This window comes from Myripristis murdjan, chromosome 24, assembly GCF_902150065.1.
Source record: "Myripristis murdjan chromosome 24, fMyrMur1.1, whole genome shotgun sequence".
Taxonomy (NCBI): domain Eukaryota; kingdom Metazoa; phylum Chordata; class Actinopteri; order Holocentriformes; family Holocentridae; genus Myripristis; species Myripristis murdjan.
The window spans coordinates 29,337,696-29,361,659 of NC_044003.1; the positions used below are offsets into that span (position 1 = coordinate 29,337,696).

General features: G+C 39.8%; 1 protein-coding gene across 2 annotated transcripts; it reads left to right on the forward strand.

Moving 5' to 3' along the window:
• The first annotated feature begins 3,865 nt into the window (after window positions 1-3,865).
• On the forward strand, window positions 3,866-23,532 carry LOC115356350 (structural maintenance of chromosomes protein 6). Of its 2 annotated transcripts, none has more exons than XM_030047477.1 (27): window positions 3,866-4,003; window positions 4,405-4,520; window positions 6,257-6,374; window positions 6,487-6,592; window positions 8,340-8,476; window positions 8,609-8,670; window positions 8,775-8,855; window positions 9,071-9,172; window positions 9,344-9,463; window positions 9,708-9,806; window positions 10,085-10,231; window positions 11,751-11,839; window positions 12,648-12,812; window positions 14,235-14,413; window positions 14,631-14,832; window positions 15,765-15,879; window positions 16,913-17,073; window positions 17,885-18,020; window positions 18,231-18,311; window positions 19,344-19,514; window positions 19,835-19,972; window positions 20,103-20,248; window positions 21,062-21,187; window positions 21,590-21,695; window positions 21,983-22,135; window positions 22,250-22,347; window positions 23,115-23,532. In XM_030047477.1, the coding sequence occupies exons 2-27, from the start codon at window positions 4,419-4,421 to the stop codon at window positions 23,212-23,214; spliced, it is 3,240 nt and encodes a 1,079-aa protein (XP_029903337.1). In that variant the 5' UTR covers window positions 3,866-4,003; window positions 4,405-4,418; the 3' UTR covers window positions 23,215-23,532. The 2 variants fall into 2 exon arrangements, with proteins under 2 accessions (XP_029903337.1, XP_029903338.1); XM_030047478.1 differs by having other exon boundaries at window positions 3,925-4,003; window positions 4,360-4,520.
• Window positions 23,533-23,964: the final 432 nt, after the last annotated feature.

The window sequence follows — 23,964 nt, forward strand, 5'->3', positions numbered from 1 at the left end:
GGGGGGGTGGGGGTAGGTGCCTCTACTGCAGATTGTGTTTTCTGGTGTGAGATGTTCCTCCAAATCAAAAACATTCATAACAGCTCCACCTCCACCTAATTTAAAATAATTACATGCTTCTCTATGGTTTGAGGGAAAAAAAATCTTTTCAGAACCTATCAGTAATATGACAGATGCATTATGGTCAATTTAAAATCAAAGCTGTCTTAATTCCTGCAAAGATATTGGAGGTCCATTCTTTTCAGGGGACAGAGGCTGTGTTTTACATGCAGTGTTAATCTACAACAAACATTATGCTCAGGGAAATAAGCAAACAGATCAAACAGAAATGTAAATTCAATCATTTACAGTCAGCTGAAAAAACAACAACAGATTTGAGGGATTTATCCTCAAGAACAGCCTTTAGAAAACTGCTCAAATGTTGACCAAGAGTTCAACTTTAATTTTCACCGCTAGATGCCGCTGAAGCGCGCCTTGTGGTGACATCACATCTGTAAAAGTCAAAAGCCCTATGAGCAGAGACGCTCCTCGCCGGGTGCGGTGGCGCGCGCCTGTAATCCAAGCTACCGGGAGGCTGAGGCTGGCGGATCGTTTGAGCTCAGGAGTTCTGAGCTGCAGCGGACTATGCCGATCGGGTGTCCGCACTAAGCTCGGTATCGATATGGTGCTCCTGGGGGAGCCCGGGACCACCAGGTCGCCTAAGGAGGGGTGCACCGGCCCAGGTCGGAAACGGAGCAGGTCAAAGCCCCCGTGCCGCTCAGTAGTGGGATCGCGCCTGTGAATAGACGCTGTAGTGCAGCCTGAGCAATACAGCGGGACTCAGTCTTTTAGTAGCTCTCTGCTCCTAACAAATACACAGCCACACCGAAAACACACTTAACTTTATTTTCAGCCTGGCAGCGAGCCTCACGCCACCAACACACACACACACACACACACACACACACACACACACACACCCTCCCTCCCTTATTATTTTACTGCCACAATAGCTCCGTCACTGCTGCTTTAGCCGCTCATTTCTCTCACAAATACAAAGAGAAACTCTTGCAAACCTTCAGAACCGAGCTTCACTTTGCTTGTCCCACAGCGCCTCCGCCTGGAGAGGGAGAATAACAAAAGCCAGCCTCGTTAGTTCTCCAGCTGCCCTGCAAGAGGCACCAAAACATAGTTCTTTCGTATGTCCTCCTGTTTCTGTGGGACTTTTTCCCAGCTGGAAACACGAGGCCACATGAACACAGCAGCCTGTCCTTCACTGCTGTCAGTCTCACCAGTTCAGCTGTTTCTCCACCAAGGAACAACCTGACCTCTGGAAGAAAGCAGTGCTTTGGTTATAATGACATCCTCAGTCAGTCAAAAAGCAGTGACACACTTTTGTTTGATGAGAAGAGTAAGAATGTCCCACTAGAAGCTTAATGCTCTTTTATTTGCCCCTCCAGCTGATTGATGGTACTGTATAAGCAAGCCACGTGCACACAGTCTTTTATATGTACATCATAAGTTATGCCATGGTTTATGTGTAAGCATACTGATATTTCTTCCATGTGATCTATAAGAATAACACCTCATGTGTGTGTTTGATTTCAGAGATATTTCTAAAAATGGGTCAACATAGACTTTAGGCAGTTTGTAGAACACAAGCCTGAAGCTCTGTGTAACGAGGTCCTTTAATAAGTGAGGCTGAATTTATACCACTTTCATTTATTGTCTTTTGAAATTCAAATTTCTAGTCCAAATACTTTTTGAAATATGCATGATTTTAGGAAACCTATAGAAAGTCAGTGATTTTTATACTTCATTCTAAATTTTGTACATTATCTAAAACATTGAACTGTGCAGTGCACTGCCATGTAGTTCTAGTGTGTGTGTGTTTTTTCAGTCTTTTGATATTGTGTTCTATATGGTGTTACAGTAATGCAATTTAATCTAGTTTTTAGGAGGTGTCAAATGCTTTCACTGTAATTCAGCAAAGATACTACTTTTGTAGTTCACACAGAGCGGATATCTCTAGTGTTTGTTTAAACAAGTTTTTTGAACCTGCTCAGTGCAGGTTGAGCAGTATTGGGAAGTGGATATTGTGTTTCAGTGAGTCAGTTAAAAGTTTCACAAAGATTCTTGATGTAATATTCAAGTTCAGATGCCTGTTATGCTGCTATAAAGCAAAATGAAACTGGTAGAGTGTTGGGTTGTACAGTTCCCTGGGTGTTTCATGAGTCCCCATGGTTGTGAAATGTTCTCATTAGTCACTCTGTGCTCCTCTGGGCTGCTAATCCACAATACTGGATTTCTATTTTTCCATTGGATTATTCCAATATAAAAATAAACACCTTTACCCTTTTTCCTTGTGTAATTATGATTATTTGTGAAAATACTATCATACGTTTTCATCTTGGCACAAGGTTACTATGCGTAAGTTATCTGAAGATGCTACTTGTGGAATCTACATTTAAATTTAAATAGGAAAGGCTGTTTGATTTCTTTTAAAAAGGGGGCATGCCGACACTTGTTTTTTCTATTGGCATAATCCACTGTGTTGATGTTCCTTTATACACTAAAAGTGTTGTTTTGGGGGCTGTTTTATTGCACAGTGGCAGTGAATGGAGAAATAGAAATAAAGTATCATGGATAAGCAGCTCAGGGAAGCACAGAGTAATTAATGAGGATATTTCACCACCATGTGGTGTGATATCACAGCCAGGATCTATACAACCAAAAACACTATCAAAGTTCCATTTGGCCTTTATGAACTGATCAACACCATAAAACACATATTTCACTAACAGAAACAGTTGTATATTGTCTGTTGTAATTGGTCACAGTAGAGAAGCTTCAAATTCCATAGGCTGTGGATCATACTTTAAGATGTGGTTTGACACAACCTTCTTCAAACGTTCCAATAGTCTGCTAACTTAAATATTTATTCATTAATTCAGAATAAACCAGTGCAACATAATGAGTTAAAACAAAATGAAATAGTAAAAGTACTAACCTAAGTGATAATTTTTACTGTGAGTTACAGTACCGTTGCTGTACTGGACACCTGGTTATAACCTGGACACCTGGTTTATTTAATAACTCAGCTCGCTAACGATGCCAGCATGTTGGTTATTCTGTCAGACAGATTCATATTAAATTGACATTAAATTGACAATGGTTAACGCGTCTGACTATGGATCAGAAGATTCAAGGTTCAACTCGTGGAAAATACTTTTTGGAAGTTTACACTGTAATGTTTATTGTGTAACATTTTGCAGAAGCTTTGACTGACAAAGTATTCCACAATTAACACTGGGCTGTTTTTTTGTCCAGTAAGTAGGCCTACAGGGTGTCCACAAAGTCTCTTTACAATTGAAAAAAAAATATATATTCTAGTACAAAAGCAATTGATGAGATATGTTAATCAGATTTGCTCTATGTACTCAGTGGTTATCAAAGTTTCTAATCACATTGCATTTGTGTATTTCAGCAAAAGATCACTGATGCCACTGCCACCATTGATGAGGCTCTGCTACAGCGAACATGGCAAGAAATCCAGTACCGTCTTGATGTGCTTCGTGCAACTAATGGTGCCCATATAGAGGTGTAATAAATGAGGCAAAAAAAAAAAAAAAAAAAAAAAAAAACAGTAATAATTTCCACAGATTTGTCTGTTCATTTGCTTTTGTAATACATTAGTTAAATTGTAAGGAGACTTTATGGACACCCTGTATGGAATGTCGTGAGACAACCAACCTCATTCTCTCTCTCTCTCTCTCTCTCTCTCTCTCTCTCTCTCTCTCTCTCTCTCTCTCTCTCTCACACACACACACACACACACACACACACACACACACACACACACACACACACACACACACACACACACACACACACACACTCACAGTCTACTCTCGTCTAAAAACGCGAGAATTTCCAGACGTCGGACGCCTGTTTTTGTGAATACTGGGCGCGAATACTTTGGTGGCGGTCCTCTCTGTTCAGGTGGATGCAGCTGGTTGTCAGCGTAAGGCAGTTAACTACTGTATTTCTTTATCGTTGGAGGTCTGCTAATTACGATGGTTAGCCGGCTACAAAGTCAATTACGACCGTACGCCGGTTTGTGTAGCACACTGTTAGCTTGCCAGTTTGCTAACTTCGGTTAGCTAAGCTCACCTAACGACACCGAGAACTTTAACGTGTTACTAGCAACGTAGTTAGCTAGTCAACGTTGTAACGTCTACTGACGCTGTGTTGCGGCTAGCGAGATAGTTTTAGTTTATTCAAGTGTAGCACTGCAGCTTCAGTAAGAGTTACTTTGAAGCGAAAACCAAGCCGACAGCGTGCCTGCTTGTTGTTGCTGTGCTGTGTGTTCCCTTTCAGTTTCGTTTCTTGTTGAAAACCTCCCTCTGTTGGTGTGGACTGTAGAGCGTCCCGACAAGATGTCAAAGAGGAAAAGCAGCGGTGCTACTGACAAGCCCCACAAGCGGGCCAAACCTGAGGATGACGGAGGTTCCAGTCCACCAAACTCCCCTCTCCACTCTGTGAGTTCATTACACAAACTCTAATGACAGCTACAAGAGCCTCTACTAGAGGGGACTGCAAAATACCACACAGAAAAGCATCCTTTGCACAGTCAGCCTTTTCCTACAGAGCAGCATATAAATGGAACACCCTGCCTACTGAACTCAGGGAAATTACTAATATACACACTTTCTCAAAATCCATAAAACAATGGTTACTGGATAATCAAACCTGCAATCACATGTATTTTTTTTTTTTGTCTGTTTAAATTACTCTAGCCCTTTACTACTTGATGTTTTACATATTATAGGCTTGTTAATTGTCTGTTGTGTCATGCTTCTTGTACCTTTGTTAGTTATTTCTCTGTAGCCTACCTATCTTTTGCATCATCAACCTGCCAGACTACAGATGCAAAATAGCCTGATGGCCAAATCTGATGCATTTTATGCAATGCATGTGATCAATGTACATTGTCCCTTTTAAATAAATAGATAAATAAAACAAACAAATAAACAAACAAAAAAAACTGGGCAGAGCCAGGAGGTAACTTACTGAGTTGAACTGAGTTTAGATGAACACAATCTTGATTTCTGACATGAATTCTGTCAGAGGAATGATGACAGCTGTTGACACAAACCAACCATGACTTTATTTTCTCTGTTAGCCTTCTGGTTTCTCTTTTGCTTTTTTCTTTTAAGGCACATCTCAAAGGAGAAGGAAACGGTGATAGGTGTGATAATTTGTTATGGTTTCTTTCAGGTTAATTTGTTATGTCAGCAGAGCAAGAAGTACTAGATCAGGTCTATTTAATTACAAATCCAATTGGGATAGATTTTAATCTATAATGGCACTTTTTAAACAAATGCAAATCAATGTTTATTGTCACTATTGAGCAAGGGGAAAAAATCTAATCCAGCCACATCACATAGAGTAGAAACAGAGAGATGTAGATGCACAGAATAAGTGCCAGTAAAACAATCTATTCCCCCTTGCCTATTTAATTCAGGTTCAGTTGGCCACTTGGAAGGCACTTATGGGCACTTATTCAACTGGCAGCCTGAGGGCTGCCAGTTGAATATGCTGGTATTAGACAAAGAAATTCTTATTTTGTTGACTTGTCTCAACGGTGAAATAGAGAGAGTCACTGAGTGAGGCAGAGGAGAGAGGAAACTGGTATATGCAAATAAACTCAAACAATATCTTGTAAACAGGAGGCACCTGTAGAATGGCGGAATTAAGGCTACAAAGTAAAAAAAAAAAAAAAAAAAAAAAAAATCAAGATTAGGCTGCTTAGAAAACTCAGAATAGTGCTGTTTCATTGTGAATCAATTCACCTTTTAATGAACTGTTATTAAAATAAACTGCAGTTGTCACTCACTGATGTAATTTCATCAGAAAAAGTACCCCAAAATCACTGCAGTTTTTTTTTTTTTTTTTTTTTTTTTAAAGCCTGCAAGCCTGCTGTTATATGAAGCTTTTTAGGCTGCAGCAATCCCCACAAACCTCTAGTAAATAAAGTAAAATGCAAGCTCAAGGTGCAATGACAGCTAATTAAACTATGTGACATATGGCAGTGTGGACATGCGGACTCTAGGTGTGCAAATATGTAAATAAATTTGTGCAATCTTGACCTGAAAATGAGGCGATGAATCCAGCAATACAGCTGTTTTGGAGCCATCTTGTGTACCATGTGTATTAAAGATTTATGCATTTTACAGTGATCTGCTATAACCCAGTTATCTGTGCTCTGTTGCAGCGTGTTGCTGACGTTGGCATTGTGGAGAGCATCACGTTAAAAAACTTCATGTGCCACTCTCTCCTTGGCCCGTTCACTTTTGGGTCCAATGTCAACTTTGTCGTTGGCAGCAATGGAAGTGAGTGTGGCCACTTTCCCTTGTCATTTTGTATCTGTCTCATCTCCCAGAGATCATCTTATTACAACACCTCCAGCTGCATTGAGCTCTCTCCTAATTCCTTGTGTGACAGGTGGAAAGAGTGCTGTTCTGACAGCTCTCATAGTTGCTCTGGGCGGGAATGCACAGGCCACAAACAGAGGATCCTCTCTCAAGGGCTTTGTAAAGGAGGGAGAGAGGTAAGCCCTATGCCACACCTTGTGACAAACAGCTACACTTCTTTATTATCACTTGTCAAAGACTGGCTGCAGTTACCTCTTGGCTTGGCAAGGTATTAAGGTATACCAGGGTATTTAGAAATCCCAAATGTATGATTTTTAAATATAGATGCTGTTCCTTCTGTTAAACTGATACAGAGATGCTTTATTGAGGTGAGGTGAGCTGTATTGTAGTGCACAGTACGGGCAACCTGAGGTCAGTCTCTACTGGTAGATTAGGCAGCTAAGCTGAGAAAGATGGTGACTGTGAATAGGGGGGTGGGGGAGGGGTGGGGGGTTACGAGTGCGAGGAAACAAAAATGTCTCTGACTCTGTTTTGGTGTACTGTGCGTTTAGTCCCATTAGTTAATATATAGCCTAGTGTAACTTCATCTTGAGTTGATTTCTTCCAGCTACAAAAGCAGTTTATTTGCCACATGATTTTATTTAGCTGCCAGTCTGCCAAATGCTAAACCTATGGAAGAAGGCCGTTTGTTTCATTACTGCTCATTACTTCATTACTTACTTTTCTATGGACCATAATGATTGCCTGAGTAGGCTAATTGCATATTAGACACATAGCATTGTAGGTTAGACAATGTTATACATTCTACAAAAACTTTCATCACCAGCAGCTCAGCTTTTCATGTTTATTTTAATACTTTTTTTTAAAAAAATACATTCATATTCCATTTACCCCGGTGAAATGTCAGGAAGGTATCAAGGTATGAAAAAATACATACTGCCCAAGCCTAGTTGCCTCACGGAACCCATTGCCCATTTTTGCCATTGTTTTTGTATGTCTGGATGCTGGACTTCCTAGCAAAGATTCTAACTGGCATGGATAAATCCCAAACAAAATAAACCGCATGTTTATTTTGTTTATTTTATACATTTATTTAACATGGGCTACATACAGTTAAAAAGAAATATTCAAGTAGGGATGTCACAATACTAGCATTTTGATAGTTAGTGCCAGTACCAATAAAAAAATCATAGTTCTTTATACTAGTTTTGATACCACAGAGAAAATGATATCCCATATACCTAAGTTTAAAATTGTGTAATATAACAGTTCCAAACAATGAGTCTTTGTGGCTAGGTTATGTGTTTCCACCCTTCATCTGGAAAATTATAGGTTTCAGTCTGTGAAAATGACACATTTATTGTAGTTGATTCTTAGCTTAGCTTAGTTTTCTTCTTAGCTTTGTTATTAAAATTATGGGTTAATAAAGAGCATTTTGGGCAGTTCTTGAAAGGTGTCCTTCAAGCTCAAGTGGCTTAATTTTGGATTTTGATTAGATGTAGAATTTCTTCATGGCCCTCATTTTTTCTTGCATTCTGACTATTTTCCTAGTGTAATGTGGCACTGCAGTTACGTTTAGAGCTGACACATTTTCTTAAATCAGCTGGGAGTGGTCTGGTAGAACAAGACATTGGTTGTTTGATTAGTTCCCCGCTCCCCTTCTGTTTGCACAGAAGAAATGACACTTGGAAGGAGCCTGAATGCATTTATCTTTGTGAGACAATACTGTACACATAATGCTTTGCTCTATATTTTTCATGTTGATTTTAAAGCATTGCAGCTGTTGGTAGTGAGGGTTCTGAAATAATGGTAACTGTGTTTATCATTATCTGAATTGAGTGTTGCCTTCAAAGTGAACCTCTTTTCCCTAGACGCATCACTTGGTTGTCACTGAGTTCATGATGTGCTCGTCTGTTTTCTCAGTTCAGCTGATGTATCAATCACCCTGTGTAACAAAGGAAGGGATGCCTTTAAACCGGAAGCGTATGGCACAGCCATCAATGTTGACCTGAGAATAACTCGTGAGGGGCTAAGGACATACAAACTGAGGAGCAAATCTGGTAAACACCACAAAAAAATTAAATATTGCTATTTTACTCTGCAGCCTTTTGAGAGACTTGTGACAACTTAACACTTCTATATTCATCGATTTCCCTTAACTCTGATGATTTAACTTGTTCCTTGTCTTTTAGGGAATATTATTTCGACCAAAAAAGAAGAGCTCATGTGCATTCTGGACAATTTGAATATTCAGGTGTGAGCTCTGCAAGCCTCACCCACAACCTTTATCTTTATAGACTATTGTAGAAGTGGACAGTTGTTTCTGCTGTAATAAATTACAGTTGTCTTGTTTTAAAGGTTAACAACCCTGTGTCAATTCTCACTCAAGAGATGAGCAAGTACTTTCTACACTCTAAAGGAGAGGGAGACAAATATAGGGTATGCATTCACTTTTTAAAACAATATTTTTGTTTTGGGAGCGAATAAAACTGACGTGATCTTAACCAGGGCTATTGGTACTTGAAATGAAAATGAACATACTGTTGTAAGGAAATGTTCATAGTAGAATGGAGGAGAGCCTGTAATTACTTTGCTATTTTGACATTGCTGTGTCTGTATTGTTTACTTTGTGTTATCTGATTCCCTCTCCTCAGTTTTTTATGAAAGCTACCCAACTAGAGCAGATGAGAGAGGACTTTGTCTACATAAAATCCACCAAGCACATTACAGAAGACAAAATGTCACAGCAGGGAGAGGTAAGGACTGGTTCTCTTGACACAATTATTTATATTTTAATATACAGATGGAGGGCTATTTTATGCTAACTGAATTAAACTGGCTGCTGCCTTATGATCGAGATTGCTTTTTTCCCCTGTTATTTAGTCCTCCATGCTGATCATGGTTAAGTTCATATGACTGTGTTGCAGTGCGTTGAGGAACTGAAACAGAAGTACCAGGAGAAAATGGACCGTTACAAGAGCTTGGCCTCACTGGATGAAATGCACAGCAAACTGGAGGAGCTGCAGAAGCAGATGGCTTGGGCTCTGGTAAGACCAGCACCACCTTATCATTTTTTTGTCTTTCAGATTTCACTACACTGGCCATGATTCAGTGTATATGTTCATGAAATTCATCATCATGAAAATTCAGTTTCTAGATATCTTGGATAATTGAAATGATTGAGTGCCATTGGAAAAAGACATTGGTGCCCGAGTGGAAAAGTGCTTTGAAGTAGTTGAATGTGGTACAAGAATGACTGGAGAAATCCTTGTCTGAACATTAACTTTACAGGTGATTGAGATGGAGAGGGAGATACAGCCAATGAGAGAGAAGCTGCAGTCAGACAGGCAGTCTACAGGGAAATATGATGAGAAGGTGGAAGAATGGAAGGTATGGTCCCACTGTGGTACTCTGTAAAATCATAATAATACATAAATAATAATTAATTTGTGATCTAATGTGATTGTTTTGTCACATATGCACATCTGTTTAGATGCAAAAGCAAAAAAGGGATGATAAATGTGAGAGTAAATGTTAAGTTGGATTCCATTTGTTGAACTCCACCACAACTGTGCACCAGAGATTATATCCATGTATATCTTTGTCCCATTCTCCACACTCTGCTAATTTTTTCACTTTTTCCCTCGCTGACCACTGATGCTGTGCAGAACAAAGTAGAGGAGGCTGAGCAGAAGTACAAGCAGATCCAAGACCAGTTGGAGGGCATCACCCAGCGCATCCAGGAGCTCCAGCCACAGTGTACTCAGCTCAAGACTGAGGTCCAGAAACGCAACAGCCTTCTGAAGTCTAGCGAGGTCAGAACTCATCCACTGCAGTTACTACGCTAAGAATGAGCTACTGTTTAAAATGAGCTCAGTCAATTTTGTTGTTGTTTCACAGTTAACACTGGCCTCTCTTGAATCCACTCAAGGTGCTTTCCAATGTTTGCCTTACATTCACCCATTCTCTCTCTCTCTCTCTCTCTCTCTCTCTCTCTCTCTCTCTCTCTCTCTCTCTCTCTCTCTCTCTCTCTCTCTCTCTCTCTCCCTCTCTCTCTCCCCCTCTCTCTCCCTCTCTCTTTCTCTCACACACACTCACACACACACACACACACACACACATGGCAGAGGCTACCATGCAAGGTGTAGTTAGATGTGCAGTGTCTTGCACAAGGGCACTTTGACATGCTCTCTGGAAGAGCTGGGAATCAAATCAGGAACTCTCACCGACCCATTCACTGACTTACTCAACTTCATCCACTACCACTTTCTGTGTGCCAGTGTGTTTTCATGTATTCATATATTCAAAATGTCTAATAAGGAAGACAAGATGGTTGCTGGCTTTGAAAGGCCAATGTGTAGCTAGATGAGGAAAACATTATCTTAACATGAAGAAATCTGTAAGCAGGAGCACCGCCAGGAATTTTGGGCCCCATGGAAAAAAAATGTGTATATATATATATATTTATATTTATATTTATATTTATATTTATATTTATATTTATATTTATATTTATATTTACTCGATGATGGTTTAATAATTTTATATTAGTTTTTACCTATTTTTTGGGGCCCCTGTCAGGCAAAGGCCCTTGTAATTGTGCCAACTTTCCCCCAATATACGGCGTCCCTGTCTGTAACTGCACAGTACCAGTCAGAAAATATATCCATCACTTTTGTTGCTGTTTACTGAAAACAAAATGCAAATGCACCAAACTCCTTCAAGCCAGCAGATGACGCAGTGATCAGCTGTATCCTCACAGAGGGCCATTTATGTCACAGAATTGTAGGCCTGCTGTTATTAGGAGCAGTTATGGGTTCAGTGTCTTGCTCAAGGACCCTTCAGCACGCTCTCTGGAGGAGCCAGCGATCGAAACAGGAGCACATTACACCATAGCCCCCATGAATATTAGTAAATTCCCCCATCTACCCTTTGCAGTGCACCATTTTTCTCTCTTTTCTTGTTTTCCACATGGATTTTGAATATAACCGTAGGCTATACAGTACATTGATTAAGAAATGGATTTGCCTATATCAAGCAAAGTTCAGAAAAATACTAAGTTTAATTCAGTATAGTTACTGTAGTTTTGGTGAAACACAACACTTCTATCCAGGCCTCAGGGTTTCTCTGACAAGCATGGTTCATCTTTGACGTCAGGAGTCCATACAGATGTAAGCTATGGTAAGATGTGGTGCACAAAAACACTAGCTGATTAAAAACTCGTTGCCTCTTGTGGTTTACATATATTGCTGTAATGCTTGCTGTCAGACCATGGCACAACAGGCTATCCAGAAGCCTCTCTGGTTGAGTTGATAAATGATGTGCCTCATTCAGGTCAGCGTCCACAGATGCAGGACTAACCTGAGGGACCTGGAAAAGGACAAGACTCAACTCTCTACACGAATAGAAGAGCTGAAGTTCAGGTACCACCACTGTTCACTCATTATTTTTCATGTCCTCTGGGCTGGGTTTAAAATGAAACTTGTACTAAATCATTTTTTTAGACACACTTTCTCCATCAGTCAGTTGTCCAATGCATTCTCTTTCTTCACCTTAGCACATGTACTCACATTAACGTATTTAACCTTCATTTTCTTTGTTCCCAAGTATTTCTCTATTTTAATTATTAGAAGTAACTTCTGTCTATCCATTTTTTGTCTAACATGCTGCACATTTTTTTCCTCACAAAGTCACTACAGTTGTCCCTCGCTATAACGTGGTTCACCTTTCGCGGCCTCGCAGTTTCGCTGATTTTTTTTAGTGCAATTTTTTTTTTTTACTGGACTTATTTTTCTACGAAGGTTAGAACTTTGAGAGTGTTTAAACAAGAGAGAAAAGTGAGAAAATGTTAATGCCAGTCTGAGAAAAGTGTATAAAGTGTGTAGTGAAGGGTTTACAGCCTTAAAACATCTATAATAATTGTAAAAAATAAAGCTGACTACTTCGCGGATTTCGTCTATTGCGGGTTATTTTTAGAACATAACTCCCGCGATTAACGAGGGACCACTGTATATTAGTAAATAATGGAAATACATATGTGTATCTACAAAAAGACTGGGCATTTTCATTGCAGCCTTGTTTGTTGTAGATTGTATGTTGAAATCATCTGTAGATTGCTTCAGCTGGCAAAACCACAACAGAAAATGTATTTGTTATGGTTATATTCACATCCCTGTCCCGGTGTTTTACTTTGTTGCTCTGATGTTGTTAACATATTTCATGTCCCTCCAGCATCAGTCAGACAACTGGTGCAGAGAGCCAGGCAAGGGCAGTGCGTATGGAGCAGATCCGGGCTGAACTGGAAAATATGCAACACCAGATCTCAACCCTGGGCCAGCAGATCAACCAGTACGAACAGGCCTCCAGCCGTGCCAAGGATGAACTAAACAAAATGAGGTATGGAAAACGGGGACTGGGCGCTGTAAGAATTGTAATCTATAACTCCCATATCATTCATCCTACCACTGTCCAGCCATCAGTTTCCATTCATTCCACTACAATATGAAGATGAACCTTCAGAGACTTCAAATTTTGTTCACACCAGTATTCCACCACCATAATAAAGTTGTCCACATTCCTAAAAGTAGCAGCACTGTTTTGTTTTGATGAGTTGACATTAAGCAGAGTAAAACAGTCTGTGCTGTGCTGGAAAATTGTCCCCAAGGAAATGTTTGCATTTCATAGTGAATCATCAGTTCTGTGGTTTATGAGTGGCAACGACATTGTCAGCCAAAGAAGCAAAACATAAACTGGCTGTTTCAACCAAAAATTCAAATTCAAAAATCAATGGATTTTGATTACATGTTGTGAAGTCTTTAGTACCCCTTGATTTAATGATTTGCAAGATGGTGCGTTGCAATGGAAAATGTGTGTAAACTGTAATAAACGGGCCAACATTCGAAATCACCTGTATGGCCCCCTTCCACCACAGCTTCCCCTGTGTATGTTTTTTTTTTGTTTTGTTTTGTTTTGTTTTGTTTTGTTTTGTTTTGTTTTGTTTTGTTTTGTTTTGTTTTGTTAATTGATTTGTTAATTTATTTTTTTTGGGTTTATGTAGAGTGTGTAAGGGTCAGAACAGTGAAATGAAAGCATATGGTAGCCAATTCCATGCTGGATGGGATCCATGATTAAATGTGGAGCATTCTGTTCAGGAAATTGCTCAGAAACTCCCCTTTACTGTTAAGGGGGAGTTGGCTGATAAATGCTGTTGTTAAATGCACTATTTTTTTTTTTTTTTTTAATTTTTAATTTTTTTTTCTGTGTTTAGTTTTTTGATTACTTTTGGACATTTATTTGGTTGACAGGTGTTTTAATTTAAAAGAAGTGCCCTGCAGACAGTACAAATCTACTTAAGCAAATATAGACGAAGCAGTGCTAAATAAATGTTTATTTAAGTTCAGCAATTTTGTGTCTCACTTGTTATTATTAAATTGTTGTATTCTATCAAATGTCAAAAAAACAACAACATGATATTGGTATCCACTGCCCTGATCTCTAAATATCAGCATCAACAGCTGTTGTTGAAAAACCCATATTGGTCAGCCACTAGTCCTTTGTGTGGTTTGATGTTGGCTCAATGTTTTTGACTGGTTGAAATTTGGCCAAACCGCTACAATACATATAGCTCAGTCGAGAACAGACATGGTTTGATGAAAAGCTGATTTTCTCAAGTGCTGTACATGTAAAAAAAAAATTGATAGAACACAAATTTTGAGTGAAGTGTCTCACGCCTTAACAATTGATGGGAGTTTGCCTCTTAAGGAAAAAATGAATCCCTACAGCTGTGTGTCTTAAGGTGTATTCTCCTCACATCCTTAGGCAGGAGCAGCATAACCTCCATAGGTCTATTGAAGCAAACCGGAAAAACCTTCAGATTATGGAAAGCAGTCGCTCCAATTGCCTGCGACGCTTCGGGGAGCACATGCCTGCCCTCCTCAGCAGCATTCAGGAAGCCCACAGGAAAGGCCAATTCAAACAGAGACCTCGAGGACCACTGGGTAAGAGTCAGTGCCTGGATATATGTGAATAGTTTCCATGTTTTTCTGTTTGTCTGCTGCCTCTTTTTCCCCATCTTTCCCCCCATCTGTTCAATCTCAGCTCTCTTTTTTTCCCCACTTTACCATCTTTTTTCCTTTCTTGTAAATGCCATGCCTCAGGTCCCAGCAAGGGGTTGCAACTATTCTCATAGTTCATTCCTCTTATTTTTCCATCTAGGTTACTGTATTAGCTTGAAGGATCCAGAGTTGGCCTTAGCTGTAGAGGTTTGTCTGAAGAGTTTTCTTCATTCCTTCACTTGTGACAACTACGATGATGAGAAGGTGCTTCAGGGCCTTATGGCCAGAGTGTTAAAAGGAGGCCGCAGGCCCACCATCATCACCAGCGCCTTCCTCTCAAACGTTCACGACACCACCAGCAGGTGAGGACAGCTGTAGTGTAGTGTATGTTAAAGTCAGGGTGTGAAACTTTGCACTGGCATATTTACTTTGAGTTTAAGATGAAAAGACAATGGGATCTGGAAGTACTTGTGTTCGAATTCAAAAGGGAAATCACCCAAAACCCCAAAACACTTAGTTTGTTCGGTGCATTTATCTTTTTTACGTGACCAAACTCAGACAATATGATGTTACACCAATATTTTCCCAACGCAGCTGCAAAAAATTTAACAAACTAAATTAGCAAATTTTAGTGTAAGGTTTTTGGTTTTAGTCCCCAATCACTGAAAGTTTCTTTTTAAAGTCACCATTTTGACCACCATTAACAACTGTCCAGTGTGGAAGTGGAAGAGAGACAAAATTAGTTGCCACAAAATTAGTAATGAAACATCACCACAAGAGGTTTGATAAAGGGGTGCAGCTCCCTTTTTCTCATGGGGAAACTCTTGCTCACTTGCTGTCAGTGTTACTATTGTTATTGCTGTATCCATATACATTTTTGGTCCAGTTGGATGCAGCAAGGGCTTGTTTGTTCACCAGGGGGGTTTGAAAGCCATTTTGGTAAATTTATGAAATGGCTTTGCATTGAACATAGTTATATTTCCATTTGTATTTTGTTGCAGGAGAAGGATTGTAGAGGCAGTTTTTGTGTCTTGGATTTTGGTGACTGGTAGTGAAGCTGGCCTCCTGTCAGTCTGTTTATCACTCAGTAATAAGAAAGGAGCAGGGACAAATAAGATACTTCAAACTATATACACTAAATGTTGGCTGGTAATCTTTGCAAAAGTTTGACGATAACGATGATGAACATCACCAAGCAGTGATATCACAATGTAGCGATATCACTACATTGTGATATTTGAGAGTGAAATTTATCCTTAAATGGTCTTGTGTCATTTTGTGTTTTTTGTGGTAGGGCTGTGAATCACCCTGAATATCCCTCAGTGCTACAAGCCCTAGAAATTGAGGATCCAGTTGTGGCCAACTGCCTGATTGATCAGAGGGGAATAGAGAGCATTCTGCTTATCAAGGTAACAAGCAACTCCTCCACCAGGAAAGGCGAGTGATATGATAGTCATATATATCTGCAATGGAGGGGCACCATCTGGTTTACTATGATATCCTAATAATTTAATCTGTGCTTATTACAAAGTTGTGATGGAGACAAAAATGATCAGTTGTGTTTAGTACCATAAATCACACTTGTCTGTCCTGTCCTTCCTCAGGGTTAGGATGCACTCCGCTGACTAAAAGCTACATTAACCATAACCCACAGAAAAATTTTAGTCAAAGCAGCTTATCTTGAAACTGAAAGACCACTGCTCCACCACATTGGTGATTGGAGGTCAAATACAAAATAATAAATAAATAAAACAAAGAGCTTTGCAAGAGTGAAATGTAGTATGATTTATCATTCCACCACTTCTGTATACTTAGTTATGATATTACTGTTATTGTTATCTAAATTGCAAAACATGATTTTACTAATTGTTTAGAGGATGTCCTGCATTGATGCGTTTCTTTTTATAATGCTTCCACCACCACTACCACTACTACTACTACTACTAGCAATAACAATGATGGTAATATCAACAATAATGATATTAATGGCTAACTAATCAAAGATACAAAACGCTTGTACAAAGATAAAACACAAGTAAAATGGATAAAATAAATAAATTGATAGTTGAGTAAATACAAAGTGCAAAACGTAAGTCAAACACAACAGGCAGCAACAATAAACACAACAATGAGGTTACAATTTAATGTTTATCAAAACAATACTAAAAAAAAAAAGAAAACAATAGCAAAGGACTAATAAACAGCCTTTTTAAAAAGATGGGTTTTAGGTGGCAATTTAGAAAAAGATATTGATTTTGCCAGCCTGAGGTCCTCAGGCAGTAAATTCCACAAATGGGGGCCCTAATAGCAAAAACATTTAGAAACATTTAGACATTTAGTTTCAGGAAACATGATGTGACAGTGCATTTAACAGTCAAGTGACAGAGGTTGTCCAGTGTAAATTATTTGACATTGTGCATGCTGATGTGTGTTTTTGTATAGAATCGTACAGAGGCTCGAAGAGTGATGCAGCGTGGAAACCCACCAAGAAACTGCAACCAGGCCTTCTCTGTGGAGGGAGACCAGATCTTCACTAATCGTACTTACACAGCTGACCAGCCCAGAGCCAAATTCCTCTCTAGTGATATTGAGGAGGAGATCAGGTGTGTTTGTGCGCACACATGGTTTAATGGTTCACAAGGAGCTGAGGGCTGCCCTTCTATTCTTTTGTTTAAAATGAATTTTAAACAGAACATGATCAAAGGATATATCTTGACACCTTGGCTGCAAGTTTTCACGTTGCCCCCATAATTATTGGGTCATATTTAGAAAGTTCTCTGTCTCTCTCTCTCTCTCTCTCTCTCTCTCTCTCACTTTCTCACTCTCTCACTCTCTCTTTCTCTTTCTGTCTCTCTCTCGCTCTCTCTCTCTCTCTCTCTCTCTCTCTCTCTCGCTTGCTCTCTCTCTGTCTCTCTCTCTTGCTCTCTGTCTCAATTTTCAATTTTAAATAGCTTTTATTGGCATGACAAGGCAGTGCTTATATTGCCAAAGCAAATAATAGTGGTAATAATAACATTATTATTAATAATATTATTATAAAATAAACAAATGAATAAGTGACAGTTAATGACACAACATACACAATAATAGTACAAATATAAACGACTTAACAACTTAAACATTTCTCAATCACCAGGCCACAAGAAACACGGTGGCACAACAAAACCATTTTGGTCACAACTTCTCATTATCACTAACATGTTTACAGGAGCAGTGTTTTGGAGAGGTGGTTTACTCCTATGTGGTGTTTCGGTGGTCGTCCCTCAGTCTGTGGCAGGAGGCCACATACTCAGCTGCTAGTGTTCAGCACTTTATAGTGGGTTTTAAATTTGGGGAAGAACTTTTGTCTAATTTGTTTATATTTTTCACAGCGGAGTATAAAGTCTGTGTGTCTCTCTCTGTCTCCTCTTCTAGACACTCGCAGGGTGAGCTGGAGAACCAAAAGGCCCACGCTGCTCGTTTCCAGCAGCAGATGAGGAATGTAGAGGAGGACATCAAAAAGAATGAGGGGTTGCTGAAGAGAGCCCACACAGAACAGAGGATGATCAAAGTAACCATTTTACATTTTATGAGTGACTCCTTCATCTTTATCTGACTCCATGACATTGACATGAAGTGAGAGTGGTGGTTATCGGCAAATGATTTAACATCTTTTTAGAAGCAAGTGCTAATGATGAGATATTTGTGCAGAAAAATGCCACATATTGAAGGATGTTTTTATAGTTAAACTTCATTTACTCATGAAGAGTGTCTGTTACAGGATAAAGCCTCTAAGCTGCAGCTTGAGCTGACAGACCTGCAGAATGTGGAAGAACCTCAGTCAGAGGACCTCAACCCTCTGGTGGGTACATGATGTCTCAATACAGGTTCCACCTCAGCTTTCAAGGCACTGGTGGACTTCGTTTCTCATGTCCACGTGCACACACATATTCACTCATTCACTGAATCACATTCACCATACTTGCTTCTGCATCATCTCAGCTTAGCAGATACACATAGGCATAATGAAATAGACTTTCCAGATGGATCTACTTGAACTCTATGATTGTCCTTTGACTTCACATATTCAGTCCAGTTGAGTCCTTAAGGGGAGCTGTAGAAGAAGGGCTAAGAGAGGAGTTAAAGAGGCGGTTGGGTTGGGTATATTATAATAGAGGGGTTTAGAAATCAGCTCTCAGTTTCTTGGAATTCATTAGGTAAGGAATAAATTAATAAATCAAGTAGACATGAATGTCTTCATGTTTTTTTTTTTTTATCATCAAGTAATGAATATGTAACTTACGCAATAAAGAAAATACAATCTATGGCCACAGCTCCTCTACTATCTAGTCTCCTCTCTGCCGTGCAGTCTGCATCAAGTTGGCTTGCTGTATCATCACAACAGTCAGTTCAACCTCTCTGCCGTTCTCTGTGCAACATCTCCTCTGAAACATCATGTGGAGATCTTTTTTAGGAGATATACTTAGGCCTATACATGCTGTGCAAAATACACCATGCCAAGAAGAATGCACCTGATTATTCCAAGCATTGAAAATGTGTTTTCAGCATGCCAAATGTTCACTCCACTACATTTTTTGCCCTCAACACATTGTTGAAGCTACGTTTCTGCTGAGGTGTTGTCATAATATGTAGAGTAATCAGCTACATGCATAATACGTCTCACAACAGCCGCCCATCCAGAGCGTAGGAAAAGCAGAATTCACCAGATGATTGGCATATTTCCATCAAGGGGCTGCATGCAATACTCTTTGAACACCTCTGAAAAATGGAATGGGGGAAAAAAATCAACACAAGGAAGCTCTTTCTAATATTGTGTGAGTCAGTGCACATAGATGCTCCTGGTCACCTGCTTCTGTTTTCCTCCACCTTACAGGAAGAGGATCTCCAGGAGATCATTGCTAAGATCTCATCCAAGCGCACAGAGCTTGAGGAGGCACGGGCTCAAATGGCCAAGCTCAAGGCCTCGTATGACGCAGCAGAGCAGGAGTATAAGCAGCACAAAGATCAGATCAGCGCAGTTGCTGAGGAGGCCGACTCCATCAAGGTAATTATAGACCTGATGTGTCTTACTAAGGTGTTGAACTAACGCATCAGCGCTACAAATCAGTGCATGCTCATTTGTTCTCTTGCAGTTCTGAAGAGGTTCTTTGACAGCATGCTCAGGTGTAATTATGGCATGTAGGATGTGTGGAAAGGTTTTCCAAATTATGGCTTGTAAGCAATCCCAAATAAATTCTTAGATCAATTTGCTTTGCTTGCTGTCTTAATATTAGTTATTCTAAGACCAGTGCTAAAGTTCTTCATGTATTCCAGTGGCCTACTCCTGACGTTCGCTTGCCCCTTTTCTTCTCTGTCGTGCTGCAGGAGGAGCTGAGTAAGAGTGACCAGGAGGGGGTGAGGTGCAAGCACCACAAGAAACACTATGAGGACAAGCGCAAGGTCCACCTCAAAAGCATAGAGACCCTAGAAGCCAGCTTGAATGTCAAGGAGCAGGAACTCGCTGTATGTCAGAGAGGGTTACAAGGGGAATTGGTTGCTCAGAAATGACACCTATTTGTTTATGTATTTGGGTTGTGTGTCCTGTGTTGTGTCTCAGAATTTGAAAGTTATGTTTAATCATTCTGTTGTCCAGACCTCTGTGGCCAAAGCCAGTGAGATCTGTCCAGAGCGCACTGAAGTTCGGCGGACAGCTAAGAGTCTGGACAGTGAGATCAGCCGCCTGAAGACTAAGATCACCACCCAGCAAGGCCAGCAGGGCGACCGTGAGGAGATTGTCAGGTATATAACATTACTTTGACTTGTTATAACTGTTGAATAATGTAATAATTTGTCGGAATATAGTAAGTTGTTCTTCTAAACTAAGTTGTGTAATTCTTTTAAAAAATATTTTTTATTGTAATCTTTGGGCAAAATTATGAATTCATTAGAAACTGAAGTCCTTTGTATGCAGAGAGAAACCTATTGATTGATTTCTCCTCAGTCAAACAAGCTATTTTCACTAATAAGAATCTTTGAAAAAAGTCTTAAAAGTAATTTCCCAGAGTTGTGAATTGTTCCCACAACATCCCACAGCAGTTGAGTGTGCACATACACCGTTTCTGTCCACTGGGAATGCAAATATTGAGTAATATCCTGGAAAACGAATCATGCCCTGCTGTTTCCAGTTTCTTCAGCATGCCTGAACAAGAACACCATGCTACATGGCACATTAACAAAGTCTACATGATAATAATTAGACATTTAATGCTTCTGTCAAGTGACATTTTTTTTGTCATATCTTGTGACAGCATACTGAGCAAAACCTCTGAACACTTAAGTGTCAGTTTTATCTCCCTGTAAAGGACATTTACCAAATATGTGTCTACATACTCACAGTTACAGCTTTACTCCTTAGCCCTAAATTGTGGCCCTAATGATAATCTGTGTCCCAGATTACTAATAATCAGCTCTGAAAAATCCCTGGTTTACCTGCTGTCTACGTGTACAGACCTTGCTTGTGCTGATATAAACAATGGCTTCATTACATCCACTCTTGTATTTATCTATTGAGTTTTTTTCTACTGCTCTGTCCCCACCGCCCCTCCCACCTAGGCAGTACCATGAAGCTCTCACAAACTACAAGGACATGAAACACCAGGTGAAGAACCTCAACAATTTCATCAAGACTCTGGACAACATCATCTCCATGAGACTGAAAGCTTACGCTGACTTAAGAAGGCAAGTTGTGAAACTGCTGTCTGGTGACTTCCTTCTATCCACTCAGCAGTAACACCCCCCCCTTGCTTGAGATAGCTTGAAACTACAGCTGAATGATTTACTCCTATTTCCTCTGAAGTACAAAGACATCTACTTGTAATGCTCTGAAACTCTTGAAACTGCTTTATAATTTTACACACCATATTGTGTTGTGCTTGTTTAGTTTTAAATATAACATCTGAATTATATGTCATATAGGTTAGTTGATTTTTTTTTTTTTTTTAAATAAAGGCAATGGACTGAAAAAAAGATTTATTGAAAAAAGAAAATGATTGTTACCCTTCCTTTTCCATGGTACCCCTCTGCCTTTTCTCATTTTTTTTTCTTTTTCTCTCCTCCCTCCTTCCTTTTCACTTGTCTTAGGTTTTTGTCAGCTCGCTGTAAATACTACTTTGATAGCATGCTGGCCCAGAGAGGCTACACAGGGAGTATGACCTTTGACCACAAGAATGAAACCCTCTCCATCACGGTAAGAAGTTGATTCAGTCATGTTGCAGCTAGGAACTGATTTAACCTGCAATTTGTAAATCAGCATCTCCCGTTTTTCCCCTCCTTTCATAATCCTTCCTTTTTCTTTGTCTTTCTCTCATACCCTAAAGCACTCAGTCCACCACCACTCCACCTAGCCTGTAACTCTAGCCTATAAATGTGACATTTGGTTTATAAAATATCACATTGCTGAAAAGCAGGTCTCTTATGGTCTTTGCCTAAATGATACCTACTCCCAGGTGTCCTCTCTGTCCTTCTGTCCTGTAGGTGCAGCCAGGTGCAGGAAACAAGGCTGACTTGAGTGACATGCGCTCCCTGTCAGGCGGCGAGCGCTCCTTCTCCACCGTTTGCTTCGTTCTGTCTCTGTGGGCCATCACAGAGGCACCATTCCGCTGCCTTGACGAGTTTGATGTCTACATGGTAATAAAGCACAGTTTTGTATTGAGAAGTGATAGAAAAAAATTGATACATGGGCTCATTTTAGTCATATTTTAGAAGAAAATGTGGTCCCTGAATGATGTCTCATTCAATTAGGACATGGTGAACCGGAGGATATCCATGGATATGATGCTGAAGGTTGCTGCTAGCCAACGCAACAGACAGTTCATCTTTCTCACCCCGCAGAGCATGAGGTAGCCAATCTGATATGTTGTTTATAAATGACCAACTCACTTAATGAACTGTGTAAAAAAAAAAAAAAAAGAACAAAAATCTGCCTCTGTGCTTTCCTCCCTCCTCCATGCATTTCATGCACTCTATATACTCCCTCTTTGCGCTGCCTTGTATCTCCTCTGTCCTTTGGACCAGAACCGGAGCTTTTTGGCACTTGATGTCGTTGTTCTCTCCTGAATAGATCTTTGCTTGTTGGTCTGCCAACATGGATTGTAATGTGAATGTGAATTGTGAATGGATAGAGTTAAAAGAGGTAGTGTTGCTGTCTAAGTCCTGTTTCACTGTCACTGTTTTCAGAGCTCTTAGACTGCCAAAACACTGTGATACATTTTTTGAATTAAGTAGGTAGTAAACATGCCCTGTTTAAGAAATTTAGAATGACATACATTATAGATACATTGAGTGTATGGTTCACTTTTGAATTACCAAACTTTTTTGATTCAAGCAATAAAGATGTTCAGGAGACTGTGCTCATTGGCTTTAAAAATCCAAATCCATGTTGGAGACCTCACCAAACCCAACTCTGTTATACATTTTAAATCTCTAATCCCACCTCTTTTTAATTTTGATCGTAACTGTTCTGTTTCTTTGTTTTTTGTAAACTTGGCACCATTGGGCTCGCACCCTCAATGAGCCTTCCAAGAAACTGAATAAAGGTTGCATGCTGGGAGTGAAAGCATTAGTTCACTCAACCTCATGGTCCTTTTTGTTGTTTGTCCTTGTTCAGCACTCTCCCAGAGACCGACCTCATCAGAATCCTGCGTCTCAAAGACCCAGACCGAAGCCACGGCGCTGGGCAGAGAAATGGAGAGGAAGAACAGGACTGATGCCAACTTGTCACCTCAGATAGCAGGTGTCACTGTGTAGAGAAATGTGTTGGATTTTCTTTTGTTGTCTGTTCTTTTCCTTGTATTTTCAAGCTATATTTGTTGTAAACTGTTAAAGAAGTGAATTGAAAGACTGCAGTTTTGCAGTTTTACAGTTTTTGAAGAATTGTTTAAATAAATTGTAAAGAATTATGTTTTTTGCATATTACTTTGTTACAGTGCTCATCCTGTGATGTAATACAACCAGTTTGGCTGCTCATGGGAAATAATCAGTTTATTTTTTTAAACAAAAATAAATAGGCACTTTCTCAATATCAATATCAGTGTTCTGTGTTGCAATACACTGTTGCTGCGGTTTTGTGCTCCGGAGTGCTCTCTAGTCCAAAAAGTCATGGTCCAGGTCTTGTCTGTAAAACAACTTGTCTTTGTCTTTGTTGGTGTTTGGGACATTAGGTCTACGGTGTATTATACTTTGCTTACTAAGTGTGCAAAGCTACTTCATAGTTTGTACTTTGCATCAATGATATGTAACATTATTAAATTGATATCCTTGTCCCAAGTGATACACTAGCTCTGCTAATGTGAGCCAAGATTTGAGCAACTCTCCACAAAAGTAGAGCCATGGTAAAAGCAGTAATGTCCTCAGCTGTGACCCTGGGGGCCAAACCTCAGTATTTAAGCCCAATATGAGCTACAGGCCATGTCCACATGGCCAAGCAATAAAAACCCAAGACACTCTGATCAGGGGCA